The 18,737-nt window shown below is 37.0% G+C and overlaps 2 protein-coding genes across 2 annotated transcripts; both read left to right on the forward strand.

Moving 5' to 3' along the window:
* Positions 1-199: 199 nt before the first annotated feature.
* LOC119660245 (transcription factor grauzone-like) lies at positions 200-6,853 on the forward strand. The gene is made up of 9 exons (XM_038068702.1): positions 200-426; positions 494-695; positions 759-824; positions 5,085-5,219; positions 5,276-5,335; positions 5,404-5,734; positions 5,800-6,003; positions 6,072-6,372; positions 6,433-6,853. Exons 1-9 carry the CDS (start codon positions 316-318, stop codon positions 6,694-6,696), a joined length of 1,674 nt encoding a protein of 557 aa, XP_037924630.1. The 5' UTR covers positions 200-315; the 3' UTR covers positions 6,697-6,853.
* Positions 6,854-9,295: 2,442 nt separating this feature from the next.
* LOC119646880 (transcription factor grauzone-like) lies at positions 9,296-18,174 on the forward strand. The gene is made up of 7 exons (XM_038047507.1): positions 9,296-9,495; positions 9,561-9,816; positions 9,872-10,009; positions 16,530-16,968; positions 17,029-17,232; positions 17,299-17,677; positions 17,736-18,174. Exons 1-7 carry the CDS (start codon positions 9,385-9,387, stop codon positions 18,018-18,020), a joined length of 1,812 nt encoding a protein of 603 aa, XP_037903435.1. The 5' UTR covers positions 9,296-9,384; the 3' UTR covers positions 18,021-18,174.
* Positions 18,175-18,737: the final 563 nt, after the last annotated feature.

An 18,737-nucleotide genomic window follows, 5' to 3' on the forward strand; every position in this document is an offset into this window, starting at 1 on the left:
TTCGTGAGTTTATACTTACTCGATACACCCGATTCCACATGCGATGTTTCCAAATAAAGCCATGCTTATCGTATACCAAAACCACCAACAAGGCAGATGTCCCACAGTTTACTCTTTGATGTAATAGGAATTCCTCCACGGGATTTCAAATATCCAAACCAGGTATTGTGAATATTTCTTATTGGACACAATCCGGCGAGTTACGGAAGACAACCTTGCTATTCTGCACAACATTCTGTTTACATTTACTTCGGGTCTGAACGCGAACGCTTGAATACTTCCTAAAACATTAAAAACTATTAACGAGATTGGAAAATGGCATGTGGTGTCTGCCTCGAGGATGATGTGCAAGTTATAAATATTTTCACCGAGGAAGGCATACGATTGAAAATATCTTCGATTATCGAACAGCACTTCTGGTTTCAGGTAATCTGCTCCCGAAGGACTCGCTAGTGTTATATTTGGAATATCTTTTCATTCATTTTCGTTGCAGCCTTCAGAAGGAGATCCAATTTTAAGTCAAATCTGTTGCTCATGCTGGGAGCAAATTGCAAATTTTCATATTTTTTATACAACCGTAAAGGAAGCCCACAAGAGACTGAAGGAAAGCTATTACAAAAAACAAATTGACGACGAAGAACTGATTTACACTATCGACGACTCCGACGAAGAGGAGGCAAACGTTAAGGATATTGGTAATTTATATACAATGAAATTCGTACAATTTGCTGTTCAACGCTTCTTCCTGTCGTTTTCAGAGCCCAAATCAGACGATCTTAATGGACCAAGGCAGGGAGACATTCGAAACCCCTTGGAGGAGCAAGGTAAGTTTCAAATAATTTCAAATGCAGAAAGGTTCCATCACTAAGCGCTCGTAAAAGAGCTTCTCCCATTAAGTTGCCTTGAAAAATCAATAACGAAGATTGGCTTCCATGTGCATATTGTAGAAAGTGTCAGGTGGTAAATGATGCGCAAGCTGTATGTGTCGGAAGGAGGCGCATACTTCAAAGTTTTCGCAGTGAACGCAAATTACCCGTCTACTCCTTTTAATATGCGATGAGTAAATATCCAAGAATATTGATAATACTAGAGTCAATGTGCGAGTTATTTGATAGCTAACTGTACCAGGCTGATACCGCTGATATGCAGTTGTTAAATAAGAACAGAGAAGATATCAAACAAGCATTTTTTATGAGCGTTTGATGGAAGTCTCACCCTTGTTTCCATTTACTATTGGATTGTTTTTACCAATGTTATCAGTGAGAGTATCTTTGGCTTCAAAAGCACTTGATATACGAAGTGTTCACTGTGTGAAGGCAGGAGAAACATTTTTCGTTCGCAGTTGGAAGCGGGTTTTTCCATTTTGCAATTCGGAATATTAGCCATGTTATCATCATCTATTTATGAGCGATTTATTTACTATTGAAACATCTGTTATGTGTGCTTTTTATTACTATTATTATTGTGGCGTTAAGCATCGACGGTGTTAATATTGGCCGTATGTATACAATTTTCCGTTTTCCCTCCCATGTCGCCACGCTCACCACTTTAAAGGAGATTCCTTACTACCTGCTAGACCCCTCGGCTCTAGGATGGAACGATCCCTAGGGCAGCAGTTGTTCATCTTTAGTCGTAGTCCTGAATGAACTTCGACATTTCCAATATGGAAGTAGATAAAACTCATTTAAGGGATTATTCTATTTTAATACCGTGAAACGGTGGATCATTTTAAAACTGTTATATTAACGGAACTATAAAAGGTGGCAACTTGATATTTTACATGCTTCTTTATTGAGTATTTACAAATAAAATTTCGTGGCTACAAAAAATAAAAAGCAAACGACGGCCGGAGTGTCCAGATGTTACAGCGTCAGAACAGCCTAGAGAGCCTAAGCTTTCCAAGTGACCAATTCAACTAAAATATTGCATTAATTTTGATGAAAATCTACTGCTTGCACCTAAATTTGACCATATATTCTGAATTTTGGCAATTTGATAGGGTTTCGGACATAGCATACTTGATTTTCGTCGTTTTCTTATTGTAAAAACTGCTCCCAAATAACCAAAATTTGATATTTCTGTCTAATTTTAGGTGCTTGCACTCGATAATTATGCCATAAGTTTATAAAAAAATTGGATTAAATCGGTTCATCCGATTTTTTTCTGTGCTACTCCGCTCACCCATAAAAAAGCTTTTTTACTGATTTTTATTGGATATGCTTTTAGAATCAAAATAGATATCAATATAATATTTTACACAGTTATTATATTTTTGAACGTATTATCTAATGGAAGAAAATCGAAAGAGAAAATTTTTAACACTAGAACAATCCCTTAAGTCATTATTTACTGTACGACCTACCTTACACCATCAGTATTTCCTTAATTTGGTGTCAGCCCGAATGACAAAATTATGGGGAGCTGATTGTTTGTGACAACGTCTGATGGAATGATGAAAATTAAAATTTTTAAATAAAATCTGTCAATTCGGCTGTATCCTATACGATCAATATTCCATCAGTTTGGCATCAGTCAGAATGAACGTGTAGGGTAGGTCTAATCCAGTTACGACCATGTTGTTAGTCGAAACATGACATCCGAGTGGGTTAGATACTTAAACTCATTCGACAAAAACTTTTTTGCTGCCTTGTTTGGATGTTTCATCAGACAGATCATAAAACGGCAAAAAAGATTTTTTGTCGTATGCGTTTCAACAACCGTCATGTTTCGATTAACAACACAACAATAATTGCACTACACTCAGCCTATCATTCGCCGCACTGACAGATTTTATTTAAAAATTTTAATATTCATCATCAGCCATTGGCATGTACCAACCCTACACGATCTGTTTGCCATAATTTTGTCATTCTGACTGATATCCAACTGATCAAATACTCATCGTGTAGGGTAGGTCTTAGAGTTCGATCCAGAACACAGACTGGCCGGGTTTTTTTTAAGGGAGACCGTAATTCCACCACTCAGGCCTTTAGTAGACCCATTGCACTAAATCTTTTAGGCAATCACAAACATCCATGACTAAAATGACTGGCATTCGAACCCGGGGCACGAAGTCAAGATCGTGAAACTAACTCCCCAACCATCTAGGCAATAGCACCTTCAAATTGGCGGATATTTGTGGAAATTGTGCATTGTGAATATATGCGTCGACGGTATTTTCGACATTTTCATGATGGCAAAAGACGACTCTTCAGAGTGAAACAAGCTTGAAGGCGACGAATTGTTAATGACACTGGAATATGGCGGTGAATTAACTATTACTAAACTATCGCAGAGGTGCAACGTAAACCGTAGCACTATAGAAAGAAGAATCCGATCTCTGCTTTATGTTGCGAAATTTGGGTCGCCCATGAGTTATCCCTTAAGAACAAGGATGACCACCAATTATTCAGGTGCACATTTGAATAGGCAAAAATTTGAAGCTTTCTTTTCTATTTGGTCACTGGTGATGGGAAGTAGGGTTTTTACAAAAATGTCAAAAGTCGCAGAACCGTTTTTAAGAAGAATGAAATACCGCCATTGATATAAGGAGCTGCATTTCATCGCCATAAAAACTTATTGTGTGTTTGGTCGGATATTCGAGGGAACTCTTATCACGCAACCAAATACTAACAATGGAAATATACTGGGATCAACTAAAGGGTGCCAAGGTGGCGTTGAGGGATAACGTCTATCCCTGGTGGACAGAAGTAACGCCACATTTGACCATGATAATGTTAGGCTTCACATTCGTTAACTCATCCAGAGAAAAATTCCTGAGTTAGGTTAGCAGCAATTGCTCCAATCACTGAATTATACAACAAGCGGGGAAACCGGAAGCTGGACGCTTCAGGTATGAAAGGTTTTGCGTATTTCTTTTATAAAGGCAGACTTTGCTAGTAATAGTGCGATTTCCACCAAAACTTGGTAGGATCATGATCTATGTTATAGTCTACATTACTGCATTGATTGATTCTAGGATGAACTTAAGGGAGGCTTTGCAGTCATGGAGGGTATTTCGGAGCCTAGGCACCATATAAGCGCAGCATCTTGTTGTTTTTCAGATTTTTTGGTTGGCTCGTTTCTGAGAATGGGTCCGCGAAAGAAATGATCACTTCCAATACGCCGCATTCCTCACCTTTCTAACAAATATTAAAACTAAGACCGGATTCGGAAAATACTAACCCCCCCCCCCCCCTCCCTATCGTTGTCGAAATTTTTTGTTGATATACATATGCGATCATGGTATTTGTTTGGAGTTTTTTTTAATTCTTCAGTTCCTTCGGGTTTCTGCAATAACAATCTTTAGAAGAATGTGCCCTTTCAGGTAATCAACACATTTCCAGACACAATCCAGACTGAATATCTGTGTCATTTTAAAGCGTACAGTACAATAGCTTAGATAATTTCTTCTTGTAAATAATCAATCCGGGAATCTAACCAGTAGGAAACGAACCGCTTCCTTTTCCCATACTAGTCCACATATTTTTTGACATATGTGTGGAGTTGAAGTCGATTTGCATAGTAATTGCTTTGGTGGAGCGTAGATAATGACTTTGTCATTCAAATGATCTCGTGCACGATGCTAAGCACTGAATTCTTTCGGTGAAGCATTTCTAAATTTTCCTCTCAACTTTACGAAAATGGTTGGTTTTTTGATACTACTATCTTTCTCGTCTTTGTTTGCAAGATTTTGCAAACTCGGCAACCCATATATAGGATGATTTGTAGCAATATTTTTATGCAATGGGTGTTCGCAATATTATTGACTATCAATTTCACAATTATTCAGTTACTACTTTAATTACGAAACTGATTCAGTGCAATATACTATTAGGGCCACATCAGGAATACAGCCAGAAAATTATAAAGCAAAACGTTTAAATACGGATTCATTCTAAAGTTTGATCACAACCTTTTTCCCTTAAGTATTGAAAACATTGTAAACGCTTTACGAATTCGAAAAATTGTAAATATAATATTTGGAAATTTAGTCTCAAATAAAATTCAATCGAAACCTCCACGTCATATCTCTCATTGTGGTATGTAGTTGAAAATTAAAAATGTACGTTTTATCGTTTTAGGCCAGACTTGTTCTGGATCCACAGATGGAGTTCAGTTATTTTTCAAGCAGGAGCACGAAGCACTCCTAGAGCAATACACTTACATAGAAGCTTCAAACAAAGATATCGCTGATGACGAAATTACGGATTCTGAAGGTGAAATTCAACATGAACTCGTCTGTGAATTCCTCTCAAAAGTTTTTCATTCACAGAAATAAGTTACAGATCATCTGGTAACGAGTTTTCCTGTAGCACGGTTAAAGAGGAACCAGGTGAGCGACTCCATCAAAGTATTTCGCTCAAGATTTGAATTATATTTTTTTTATATAACACGGTTTAGATGACACGATTTGGGAGCAGGATATACCATCTTCAAGTCGGTTAGAAAAAAAAACTAACTTAAATAGGCTGTTCAGAAAACAAACAAGAAGCAAAATCAGTCAAATTGAAGAAAAAGAAAGAACTAAAAATGAAGATGATCTGATCGCGACACATATAAATCTAGAGTGTGAGCAATGCTTTGTGAAATTAGACACCTTTAACGACTTGAATAGACATTATCAAGCGGCGCACAATATTAGTGGCTACGTCCGTTGTTGTGATAAGAAACTTCCCAGCCGTTCGTATATCCTTGACCACATAAACCAGCATATCAATCCGGAGAGTTACAAGTAAGTGCCTTTTCTTGAATTTATTTCTAGCACTTGTCAGCATAATAAAATCAATTTTGAATTAGGTGCAAAGAATGCAACAAATCTTTTTCTACTCAATACGCAATTAAGAACCATCTGGCCATCAAACATGCTCCGGAATCATCGAAAATCTTTAAATGTAAAGAGTGTCCGCAACGCTTCACTAATGACTATTCTTTAAACAAACATTTATTGGAACATAAAAACGACGATGAAAAACGATTGTATTGTACGGATTGTCGTAAAATGTGAGGAGCACCGACATTTCGATGTTAGTTTTTCTTCTAATTTGATCAATTAACGTGATTTCTTTTAGGTTCTCTTCAATCAAAGCTCTAGAGGTTCATCGTGAGGTCCATCACAAACGGTTAAGTGGTCACATATGTCACGTGTGCGGAATCATTTTGAAAGGCAAAAAGGCTTTCGGGAAACATATTAGAGAACATGCTGCGATATTAGGTTCGGAAGCGATTAACGACCCAGTCTGCCCTATTTGCGGGAAATTGTCAGCATCGATAAAAACATTAAGGCACCATATACGTTATGTTCATTCAGCTATGCGCCCTCATAAGTGCCCAGTTTGTGGCAAAGGATTTAAAATTCGCCAGAAATTAAAGGTAATCAGCTATCATAGCGACCTCAAATTCGATGTAAAACGTTGTGTTTTCTTTTCAAAGGAACATATGGGGACACACGCAGTTGGAATTTCACTTCCTTGTCCGTATTGTCCAAAACGCTTTCGTAGTAAGATTCACGTATACTCACATAAGTATCGGATGCATAAAAAGGAATATGATATGGAGCGAAATGCGCGGTTGGAGGCTGCAGCGAACGGAACTTACAATCGTTTTGAATTATCATATGATCCAACAGTAAACGTGTGCAGTAAAATACAGCAGGCTTATGATCTCGAAGAGGATGACTGCTACTTAGTCTCGTAAAAATAAAATTGAAAATAATACTTTCAAATTTTGAAGCGACTGATACATAATGTAACTCTGTATCTGCGATTAGTTTATCTGTACGACTTGATATCTTTTTATATGTTATAAAGCCATTATACATTATTTTATTGAATAAATATCAGTTGTCACAAAAGTTTTGTTTTTGAATGCTTCAATAAATTTTGCTGGAGAGTTCTTTTTAATAAATTGCTTCTTTGCTGTGACAAGAGTTCTGTTCAGAACAACAACTACTGAAAGCCAATCAAAGAAATCATTGTCATGCAATAATGAAATAGCTTCAATCAGCGCAACGAATTCTATCGACAGAACCTACTTTTGAACATACAAACTTAAGTTTGCCCTTTGTTCTAATTACGATACAATATAAAATTATATATAGATAATTGGAATTATTATTAGCGAAATTGGCATATTTCATACACATTATGCTAGTTTCAAGAAGCCCGGGTAAGGGAACAGTTACTTGATTAAAACTCGTAAAAATCGATTCCAATCATATTTTAGATTTTTTTATTGACTAGAATATGTCGGACACAACATGTGTCCTTCATCAGTGCTAATTTTATAGCAGCGAAAAAGAACATGTGGAATAACGAAGGAAGGAACATAAGGAATTAGAATACATGTGTTTCGGACACAATATGTTTCCTTTTTTATTTTGCCCCAGGTACATCAAAGTTACATTTCGAGACTTCAATTATCAAACAGGGACATAGCCTGTGTTCAACGATATGCCGTCATTCATAGTTTTCATTAAAAGTACTGTTGACAATAGATTGAGAATTATCAAACTAGGGGTGTCACGTGAAATTTTTCATGTAGGTACCTGGTTTGCGCAGAAAGAGAGCCAAAACATTTGGAACTCTCCGAATGGTGCCATTTTCAATCAAGTTAGTTACTTGTTAATCGAACGCTGCCATCTCTCGGTTTTAATGAATATCAGAACATATAAAGAGGCCAATATGAATTGATGAATAACGATTTGATTCCTATCTTGTTGGCATGGTCCTCTGACAAAAACATCATCTCAAATCCAATTTGACGATAGTGAGAGTTAATACTGAGTGATTCGCAACAAACTACAAGGGGAAATCGACGCCAGAAAGAAAGGATGCTGCATTCCTCACTCGGCCAGTGAAGGACTAGCTTCACAGATAAAAAAAGGAACTTGGGAAAACCACGTCTATGATGTGAAGAAATAAAACATTCGAACAAGGCAGCAACCAACTGAAGAAGACGGAAAAAGTCTGTCACTACCAAGCATGGAAGAAACAGCCCGTGCGATCCATCTGCTTAAGAATTACAAATTACATGGAACCGATGGAGTTACAGACATACTAGTTAAATGTGGAGGTCACTAATTACAACTAGCAGTCCCACAACTGATGCTCAACCAGTATCTGATTACAATAAGGATTATCTGTTCCATATACAAAATAAGAGATATCATATTCTCCCTTATCGTGCTAGGCCTGATAGCCCAGTACGCCCAGAACATCATCAGCCCACACTAAAGGGGGTTCACTCCAGACAAATTAGGAACAGACAAGGTTTCCTCTCTGCGATTATAAATTGTTGGAATATTAACATCAGTTACACCATTTTCCATCGACTTCAAAGCCGCTTAAGATAGTACAGCCAAGGTAAGTAGCCATGAGAGAATCCGATATTCCTACTTAATTAATAAGCTGACCCTGAGTAACGTGTGAGGCCAGATAAAAGTACGAGGATCATCCTCAAGGGGTTTAAATATCAACCACTGACAAAAACCAGGGGATGCTGTGTTATCTCTTATTTTAAAATTGGACCTGGAAAAAGCGGTTCACGATATTGGAGAAAGCTTCACATGCACTATCTTTTTCAATTCCACCCAACTGCTGGCCTGTGCTGACGATATCAAAATAATGAGAAGAACAACCTAAGATGTACAGTCTTCATTCAGATCGAGCAGGCGGTGCGAGATCTTGTGCTGCGCATACATGAAGGAGTGGCGGGGTACGTGATGGCAATGGCAACATCAAAAGCAAAAGCAACAAGAACATCCAATAGTACTGGTGAACTGAAAACAATGAAGATATGGGTGGAATCCGTTGAAAATTTCTTCTATCTTGGGTAAAAAATTACAATCGATAACCGTTATAACAAGGAAATTAATGTTCGGTTGGTAGCCACCCCTCATACAATCGTTGGAGCCTTGGGTCCTTAGCAAAAAAAGTTGCAAACTTTTATCTACGTTCGACAAAAGAATCCTCTGAAGATGGTTTGAATTAGGAGGTGCTTAGTTTTTGCCAAACTTTGAAGGAAAAGATTGATTTGGAAGATAGTTTCCCTTATTTTCTAATAGTAATGGTATTAATTGAATTTCCAGGCAACATTAATCAAAGCAAAAGGAAATAATGAAGCTACCTTTCTTCAACACAATGAGAAATATATAGCTGGCCAATGAAATAAAAAAAATGTTTATATCTCAGTGGCACACATTCAAAATGATACAATTCACCACCTTACCTCGTTCAAGCGAGCTGCACGCCATCTCTTTTGTTACCAACAATCTAAGAAAATTGGCAATCGAATCTGCCGTCAAAAGTGACAGTCAAGCGCTTAATGTGAATATAAACAATACAATTTACAACAATCGGGAAAGCCGATTTCTGCCAAGAAAAGATGATTTGCCGCATGTGCATAATCGATTCGCCAAATCTATTGTCCATTTTTGAGAATGAAACATCACAGGCTGATAAAGCGGCAGTGATCACCCAACATTTCGGGTTCGAGGTACACATCCAGCGAACCATATACTCTACTTGTGCCAACGAGTTTATTTGCCAATATTATTCCAGCCAAGGAAGGACGATCCTATTACCAATATGATCTGCATCTCTTGTTGGACACAAATCGAAAGTTTTCACACATACTATCTGAATGTAGAAGATGCTCAGCGCCGGTTCTCTCAGCTATACCTCGAGCAGAAAATCAAGGAAGAAAGTGACAAGAAGGAGATAGAGTTACTACCGTTTGATCAGGGGGAGATAAACAACTATCAAGAAGCAGAATATCCGGAGCTGCATACTAACAACAAGTTAGCGGACAGTGGGGGTAATATCAACTCGGAAGTTAAGTTCCTTACTTTGCTTAAATTCCAATCTTTTAGAGAAAAATTGTAAATATGAAATTGTTGCGTTTGTGGAAGGCGGTGAAGCAGGAGAAGAGGTTGGTAACGATGACAATGACGACTGCTATGAACCAGGCGCGGATATGGAAGATATAGACAATCAAAGCGACTCCTGTGGTAAGTTGAATGTTAATGGACTCAATAAATATTTCAAGTCGATACCCAAAAACGCAAATTACGCTCAATGAAGGGCGATCTACCTTAGTTCCAAGTATGCATGTATGTCCCACCAATAAATTAATGGGATTGGGTGGAAGCAACCTAGGATACTAAGGCTGGCCTCCAAGAATCATATATAGATGACTATAAGAAGCTTTCTTGTATGATTAAGAGGCAGTTCAAAGTTTTTCCTTTATTGCGATGAATCGGTCAAATTGAAGAAAAAGATAGTGCTATTTATCCATAACGTAAACGTTTGGTTTATTAATATTTTGTTTGAAAACAACCTATAAAAGTTGATTCAATGTATGTCTAACCGTCACATCGAATTTACTTAGAAACGTGCAATTTTTCTCAGATATGGCCATATGGGATCAAATGAAAGGGATCAGTTAGTATTTTTAAGAATCGGCAAAGCCTTCGAAACCGATAGTACAAGGATGTCGGATAAAAAACATATGCACCACAAGGTATAAAGGTGACGTTCACAGAACCTGCCCAACCGAAAAATTCAAAAAACTCAAGATAACAAGTCATAATTAAAATGTTTTTCATTTGCTTTTAGTGGATTTTTTAATTATGACTCTATGCCTCAAACCTATTGCGAAAAATTAAAGAGTTTTAAATTTAAATGTTGTGTTTCATGTAAAAACAACTCTTATCACTCTTGGTGGAAGTTTCATAATGGTGTGGGAATATATGATATCCAAAGACGTTGAGATACTTCGCAGAATTTTCGAAACTCTCAAAACATGCATAAAAGTTTCATGTGTGCTTCGGGCACTATCTTCGTAAATATACTCCCAAATAAACAAAATTATGATTTACAAATAATGTTATTACAATTCTTGAATGGCGTCAACAATTTCCTGACCTCAATCCCATAGAGCACCTACGGGAGGCATTGAATAGGTCGGTTACGTTGCGGAGAGATGAGAAATAAGGAAGTGCTGTGGGCAAAAGTGCGTTCTGCATAGCGGGACATTCCCACGAATGTGTGTAAAATGTGGGCAGGTGTCTTCTTGATATTATGCCAGGAAGAACTAAGGCTGCACTGGACGCAAAAGTGGATACAAAAGGTATTGATGGTGAATAGGCTCCCAAATGGTAAAAGTCACAAAACCGATCACGCTGGTTTTGGATAACTTTATTTAATGTTTTGTCACTAAGTGGTAGTAAAAGAAAATGGAATGCAGTATAAGCTAGTTTATAGTTATGTTTAAAGAAGTAAATAAATAAAATTAAACAAAAGTTGACATGAGGATAATTGATAACACATGGCATAATACGATATAGCTATACATTCGTGGCCAGATAAATGTTACAGAGCAGCTTATACTACATAATTGCCATTTTTTATGTTTGAACTGTCTATGAGCGTAACTGAATAACTATTTCTTTAAAATTTATATTTTTTTTATATTTTTCTTTTAATCTAGAAAAGATTAAAAAAAAAAAAACACTTTTTTTGAATAGCGAACGTAAAAAGACACTTCAGATTGTTTATAAATATTAATATTTGCTGGGCTTCCAATCGCGTCTTGAATTTATCTGGCATTAAAACAAACAATTTTCTGGAGTGATTAACCGAAAGATTGTTATTCCATGTTTCTTTTATTCCTGAAACTAACTCGGGGTCTTTGCGATTCACCTACTTTTTTTTAAAAAATAGTACAGTAGTTCTCAACTGGATTTAAGTCCGGACTATTTTGGCAGAATTTGAAGTCCTAAGCTATCTTCGTTGTAAATATGCCTTTACCTAGTAACGAAGAAAGATAGTAATTTCAATATTAGTGTGTAATTTGCTTGCAATAAAGATAGTGACCACAAAAAATGCAAAGATGTTTGACCTGAAGCATGGCGCAGAGTCACCTCGGAAAATTGGATCGATCTCCAAAGGAAACAACCTGCTACAAATAATATTATGCTTATGTCGCCATCGATGCGAACAATACGCATTTTAGCCGTTAGTGGGGGCTTTTTTTTTGTAGTTGCTTTCTTTGAAGACCTATTTCTTGTAAACGTTTACGTACACTTCTTGATCTGATACCTATTTGATGACACTCCGAAAGTTCATTGCTTATTTGGTTGGATTTTTAAAAGTCGGTTTCAGGCAAAGTTCCTTTAAAACACCGTCCTCTCGGGCTGTAGTTATTCGGTTCCCTTTTTCACTTCTAGAAGCTCTCTCTAAAAATTTACTGTCTTTATATCTGCGCAAAAACCTCAAATCAGGCATACATGCTACTTCATTTCCGATGCATTTAGTTGAGAAACGTTTATAGTTATTAAAACGTACGAAAGGTTACAGTGTTATTACTGAGTACGGGTAAAAAAAGGCTTTATAGCCTAAACTTCAATGATGCAAAAGTATAGTCCACTGGAGCATTTTTAAGGTACATGTAAGGATAATTAGTGGCCAGTTTTTATGGTTAAATATAAAAGGTAAAAATTGGGAACATTTTTTGAAGATTTTCATAAGCAATAGCCATCCGGAGTGGCAATATGTCACGAGGAGATGATTCAGTAAAAGTGAAATAAAAACTATAATAAATTTCAGCGCGGAAAGCTGAATCATTTAAAAAATCACAAAAAATGTTGAGAGGGGAAGAAATGTGGTAAGGCGCTTGCAGGCAGACTCTTAAAACTTCAGGAAAAAGCCTGTTTTAGATAGATTGTATTTTTCAATAGCTAGAGATTGGCGGATTATATTACGGCAAGACGAGCCTTACAGCTCTGGACATCGCGGAGTCGGACTGTAAACCAAAAAGAAATAAAACGAAACCCTTATAATGGCCAATAAATTGAAGCATGTCGCGTTTGCGGAAAAGGACGTCCACGGGAAAGAATAGCGAAAAGCTATTTTTACTAATGAGAACGAGTTTATTTTACACGGAGCTAATGCTTACCGTGTTTTCATGATCTGCGAAAAGGTGAAGGGATTTGGGCGGTCGTCAGATTGGAGGAGGTTTTATAATGGTTTGCATGCCACTCCACAAACCATTATAATATTTTTTAAAAGGTGCTGTTTTTCCATCGTTTTTAGAACAGTGGATAGACAGCTTCGTTGTGTTTGAATCTAATTTAATAGTCTAAAGTTCAGCGAAAAACAAAAAATTTAAAGGTGATCTCTACTTTTGCATCGGAGGGTATATAGCTGATACCAACTTCTATCGAGCTTGAGATACTAAGACCCCATATAAGGGGACCGGATGGGAACATCTTATTTTTATTTTCTGGTCTAATTTTAGTTGCTCGAGATATATATACGCTCGAATTCAATGAACATAGTATATTTTTCAAAGTAATCAACAAACATTTCAATGCGTTCACTTCCAACTGAGAAAAAAAGTAAGATTATGATTTTCATTAGAAAAAGCATTTTCCGCCTCACGGCTCTCATCCTTCCGCCGTAACGCAGTCCTATTTTATCACAAACGCTAAATGTTCCACTCGGTTGATTATGTATTCTTCATTGTCCTCCAATTATGGGTATTTTCTAGCTTCCTAGAAGAGAGTGATTCCTAATCATAATTAATCAGGAATGGTGTTGTTGTTTCTTCTTGTTAGCTCGAGTCATATGAGCATTGCATCAATTGTTCTCGGATATCCTTCGGATGTTTTCATAGCGTGCCACGCTATGCAACAGTTTCGAATTCATGGCCGGCTAGCATTTAGAATCACAGAAGACAACTGGACGAACGATATAATAAATTTAGATTTCAGACATTCGTTGATGCGTTACTCACAAGGAACACCAGTTGTGGAACGCCACTTCATCCATCCATGCAGTTTACTGTTGGCTGATAAAATTGTTCGGAGATATTTTTAGTTTTCAATAGGTCATTATCGCTGACAGTGATAGTGCCTGTTCCATTAGGGTTGGTCGTCAAAAACTCTGTTTTGATCAGATTCGATCGGAGGCCGTGCTACGTGGGACAATCATTCTACTTTTAAACAAGTTACTCCAAATCAGCTCAATTGTGAGACACTAAGGAACATAATCTGTATAGAGTTGTTCGATGTCCCGTATGACAGTGTTCGTAACAAGAGCAAGAAATAGTAGTGAGAGGGCTCTTCCTTAATGAACATCTACAGGGACACGAAGCTGTTTTGATGTATCTGTCACACACTTCGAACTTTACTTTTCGGATCGTGGTAGAACAATTCAATTCGGCACTAGAGTTTGAGAGTTTGTGTGCTACGCGTCATCTCTCTTGTGGTCTCAAATGTCCAGTTTGTCAGTAAGATCTTTATATTGACCCGCTCGGGTAGAATTAAAATTGGTTTGTTTAAACCACGGAAATTGTCTTTTTAGACATCCGCTTATGTGCTATAGTTAGTTTAAAAATAGGGATTTTGATGTTTAAAATCCATTAGTTTGTTTGAAATAATTAGCCGACTTTTGCTTTTTTGCTAGTATTTTTTATTTTATTCGCTTATACCAACATTTCGGAGACCCTTCATCAGTGCTACAGGTCTGCTCGTAATTGGTTTTATTGAAAACTTATTACTATTCCAAATCTATACCATAATTCTAATTAAACCTAATTTTACTTTTCAAGTTATGTCTATATGCTGAAAATTTATTGTTTGTTAATTTTTACGATTAAACGATTAAACTCACAAGTCAAGTTATTTTTGTTAATTCAGTATAATTTGTAAGTTCCTTGTTAAATGTTGGTAAGGGTGGGCAGATTTGAAACATTAAACAAGTTAGGAAATTGGAAACTGGACTTATCACGAATGAAGAGTTTTGTGTTTTCTAATGTGACGAACTTTCGGTACACAACAGTTTTATTTCAACTACGAAGGACATAGTTGAAAATTCGATTGTGGGCTACTCTTCAAGAAACATTTACACAACGAATTTGCTCTGGAAACTACTAACGTTATTGGACTATTATCGATGATAATAGTCCGATAACGTTAGTATCTGGCTTTACAATTGGGAATTATTTAGCAAGTCTGCAGAAATGTACTTAAAATTGATCTAAATAAAGTTTTGTGTAAAAAGGAATATGCAAGTAGATGCCAACTAATCCACTAACGCTCCCAACTAATCCCGCCCGCATCACCGCTCACTGGATCAATGATTGAAATAATAATAAAAGACCTCTAGATCTCTGTGTATGCAATACATAGCGGATACGAAGCGATAACAACCAAAATCGTAGCACGACAGCAATTTTGAAACAAAATTCAGAAGTATTATGTGAGTGTAGAATGGCGAAATGACGTAGATTTGGTTGATTATGACAACAAAATTCAGACCTGGGTGTCAGTTTATGATGTCGTCACGACACAATTATGTAATCTTTAAGCTGAGTCGCTCAGATTCGTTGGCTTTATGTTGGTTCTAATTATCAATTATAATCGCATCGCTTTACTTTCTTAAATTCAACAAAAATGGTTCTCGTATGTTATAAGTTGTGCCTAAGAAAACTACCTACCTAGTTTAGGTCCCATTCTTTGGCCATTCTGGGATAGAAGTTCTCATTGCATGGCAAAGGTAGCAACCAATTTTCCGTCATTTCTTTATCTGCGATCCACTGTGACTTCTGGTATGTGTTCTCATAAGTCGATCTGGTTACTGCTTTAGTTCCTTGCGTGGCGTACATCAGATACACTTCTCTTTGATGTTGTTGAAACATGAAAAGCAGGTGAAACCTGTTAATGTGATCAATCCAGGAGGATCCAAAGTGGAAGCAAGCCCGCGTTTTGTCAATCAATATTTCGAGGCGTTCTTTGATGCGTTTTAGGAATTTTAATGATCATCCCTTTCTTCCGTTTTCTGGGATATGTCATCTCTTGGCTAGATGGGTCATAATCGCAATGTCATCTATAAGTAACCTTTTCAAAGCTGCGGTCAGCTGCTCACAGAAAGCCTCTTTCTCCTCTGTATCGGAATTGAGATATTTCTCATTTTGAGCTGGAATATCGTAATCAGCAGTTTGCTTCAGACAAGTTTTTCAGGGCACAGAAGCACAGTGCAGTAAGGGAAGAACTCTCGTTGGAGAACTAACTATCGAGGAACATATGTGCGATAACAACGATAACCGAAAATCGAAACCGAACCGATAACTTCGTCCTTGTTCGAGGCGTAGATAACGTTTCAGTAGCAGGAAGAAAAGTCGAAATTTTGTACGTTGCCCATAAATTTCTAATTTTTTTTATAATAAGCAGGGAATACTTTAAATGGATTCTTCATCTCAAACAAAGTGAAGTCACTACCTCAATGGGAAGGTGCGTTTAGGTAAAACCACTGTTACATAAGTAAGAAATTAAATTTTTCTCTTGCTCCTTGAGATGCCTGGGTCTTACACGATTCAGACTATAGTAGCTCTTCCTTCCTCCGTTTTCACACGGACTTGGATCGTCTTTGCCGTTCTATGCAAGTAATACTTTTTATCAATTTCTCTCCCTAATGAGTTCTCCAATTTGAAATAATTGAAAGCATCTACAAAATTTTACTTTGCAGATTCTTCAGACGAGGAAAACAAACCTATCGCACAAATTAGAGATGAAACTCGGCAATCACTACTTTTAAAAATAAATCAAAATATGTCCACAATACAGGAAACACAGGTAGTTTCTGCGACATCTGAAGGCCCAGACTTAGATAAAGCCTCCCCGAAAAAAAGAGGTCGAAAGAAAAAATCTGAAAAACCGGCTCAAACAAGTCCACGCACATCAGAATATCGCATAAAATCAAAACAGTATGACGAAGAAATCGCCAAACGGACGAAATTGAAATGTGATCTATGTGAAAAAGAATTCGCAATATTTAATGTCTTGCAAAGACATTACCGTGCCGAGCACAAAATTAAGGGCTATGTAGTTTGTTGTACAACTAAATTCTACAAACGTGGCATGTTCTTAGATCATATAATGAAACATTTGGAACCGGATCGGCTAAGGTAAGTGTAATAAAGATGACATAGGTTAGTGTCGGTCTGAATAAAACGCAATATTTCCAGATGCGATATATGCAAGAAAACATATTGCAGCAGGCGAGCTCTCCACGATCACATACTGGTTTACCACGCGCCGGGCGATGTAAAGACCTTCCAATGTGATCAATGTCCGCGGAAATATTTAAAACAATATCAGCTAAACATTCATAAAAAGAAACACATTCCCAAAGGCGCCTCTCAGTATAAATGCGACGAATGCGGGAAAGGGTGAGTTTTTTCTGGATGTCTCAAATTAAGGGGACCACGGCAGAATTTATTGCTTTACTTTTGTAGATTCAACACAAATAACGCATTGCAAACCCATCGCCGGTATATTCACGAGAATAAGTATGCTCATATGTGCCATATTTGCGCGAAAGTTCTGCGTAGTCGGACGTTATATTTGAAGCATAAATTGGTAGAACATGAGGGCTACGTGGAACCAAAGCAACAGTGTAAAGAGTGTGGAGCATGGCTGAAGAACGCATTTCGTTTGAAATTACATATGAAAAAACACAAGGAGAGAGAAAGCGATTTTATTTGCAATATATGTGGAAAGTCGTCGCCGTCGAGCAGCGCATTGCAAAGCCATGTAAAATATGTTCACGAAGCGCAACGGCTCCACCAGTGCACTTTCTGCGACAAAGCTTTCAAGAGGCCTATAACGTTAAAGGTAAGTTATACAGTGAATCCATTTGATAGAACAAAGTAGTCTAATATCCACTTCATAGGAACATCTCACTACACACACCGGCGACGTCCTCTACACCTGTCCACATTGTCCGAAGACCTTTAATTCACGAGCCAATATGCACTCGCATCGGAAAAAGAAGCATCCTAAAGAATGGGAAGAGGCCCGAATAATCCGTGGTGCACCGCTCAGGAAATTTGGAAAGATCAGCTCTGAAGAAACAGACCAGATTTTTAATGATAATAGTTTAGAAAATGCTGAAAATAGTTTGAATGAAGATTGCGAAATTGATGCTGCTTATGATAGTTTAAAACATATGGCTTGAGCAACTTCCTTTGTATAAATCTATTTTAAATTAATACGAACTACCTTATGCATGGAATTATTCTGGCGAAGTAGGAAATAGATCTAGTTTTAAATTGTGAACAATAGCATTTAAGAAAATGTAAGATTTAAAATAAAGCGTTTGATGCGAAATATTTTCCTTAAATTTATTTGAATAGCGTTGCGTAGATAGCCCCATGAAATTAAATTTCATTATTCAAATAAACAACGTGAAATATCAGAATTAAGATATTCCGACGTAGGAGTGTCTGTGTAGTCAAAAGGACAGGGTCAGGCTGGACTGACTGACATAATTTTTTCGTTTTTAAAGTCAAAGCATCATTCATTGTGTTTTCTATATAAACAAAGAACTCTATGTGAGTTGAGTCGCCAAAACTTACAAACTGGTCGCAACCAGTTACTTAGATAAAAAGGCATATATAGGTTTTGCAGGTCTCAGAATTTTCCAAACTAATTTTAGAACCTTCTAAACTAACTTTCAGTCTTTTCCAAATCAATTTCCGAATTTTCCATTTCAAAGTCAGATTTTTCCATTTCCAATTCACAATTTTTTCAATATTTTTCCATCAAGTTTTACACCAAATTTTTACCACTAGATAAAGAAGGGGGTGGGGTTCTTTGAAATAAAATATGAGCAACCCATCACTTTTCTGTCATTATTTATTTTAATGGACAATGGTATTTGGTGTGAGAAAAA

This window comes from Hermetia illucens, chromosome 1, assembly GCF_905115235.1.
Source record: "Hermetia illucens chromosome 1, iHerIll2.2.curated.20191125, whole genome shotgun sequence".
Classification (NCBI taxonomy): domain Eukaryota; kingdom Metazoa; phylum Arthropoda; class Insecta; order Diptera; family Stratiomyidae; genus Hermetia; species Hermetia illucens.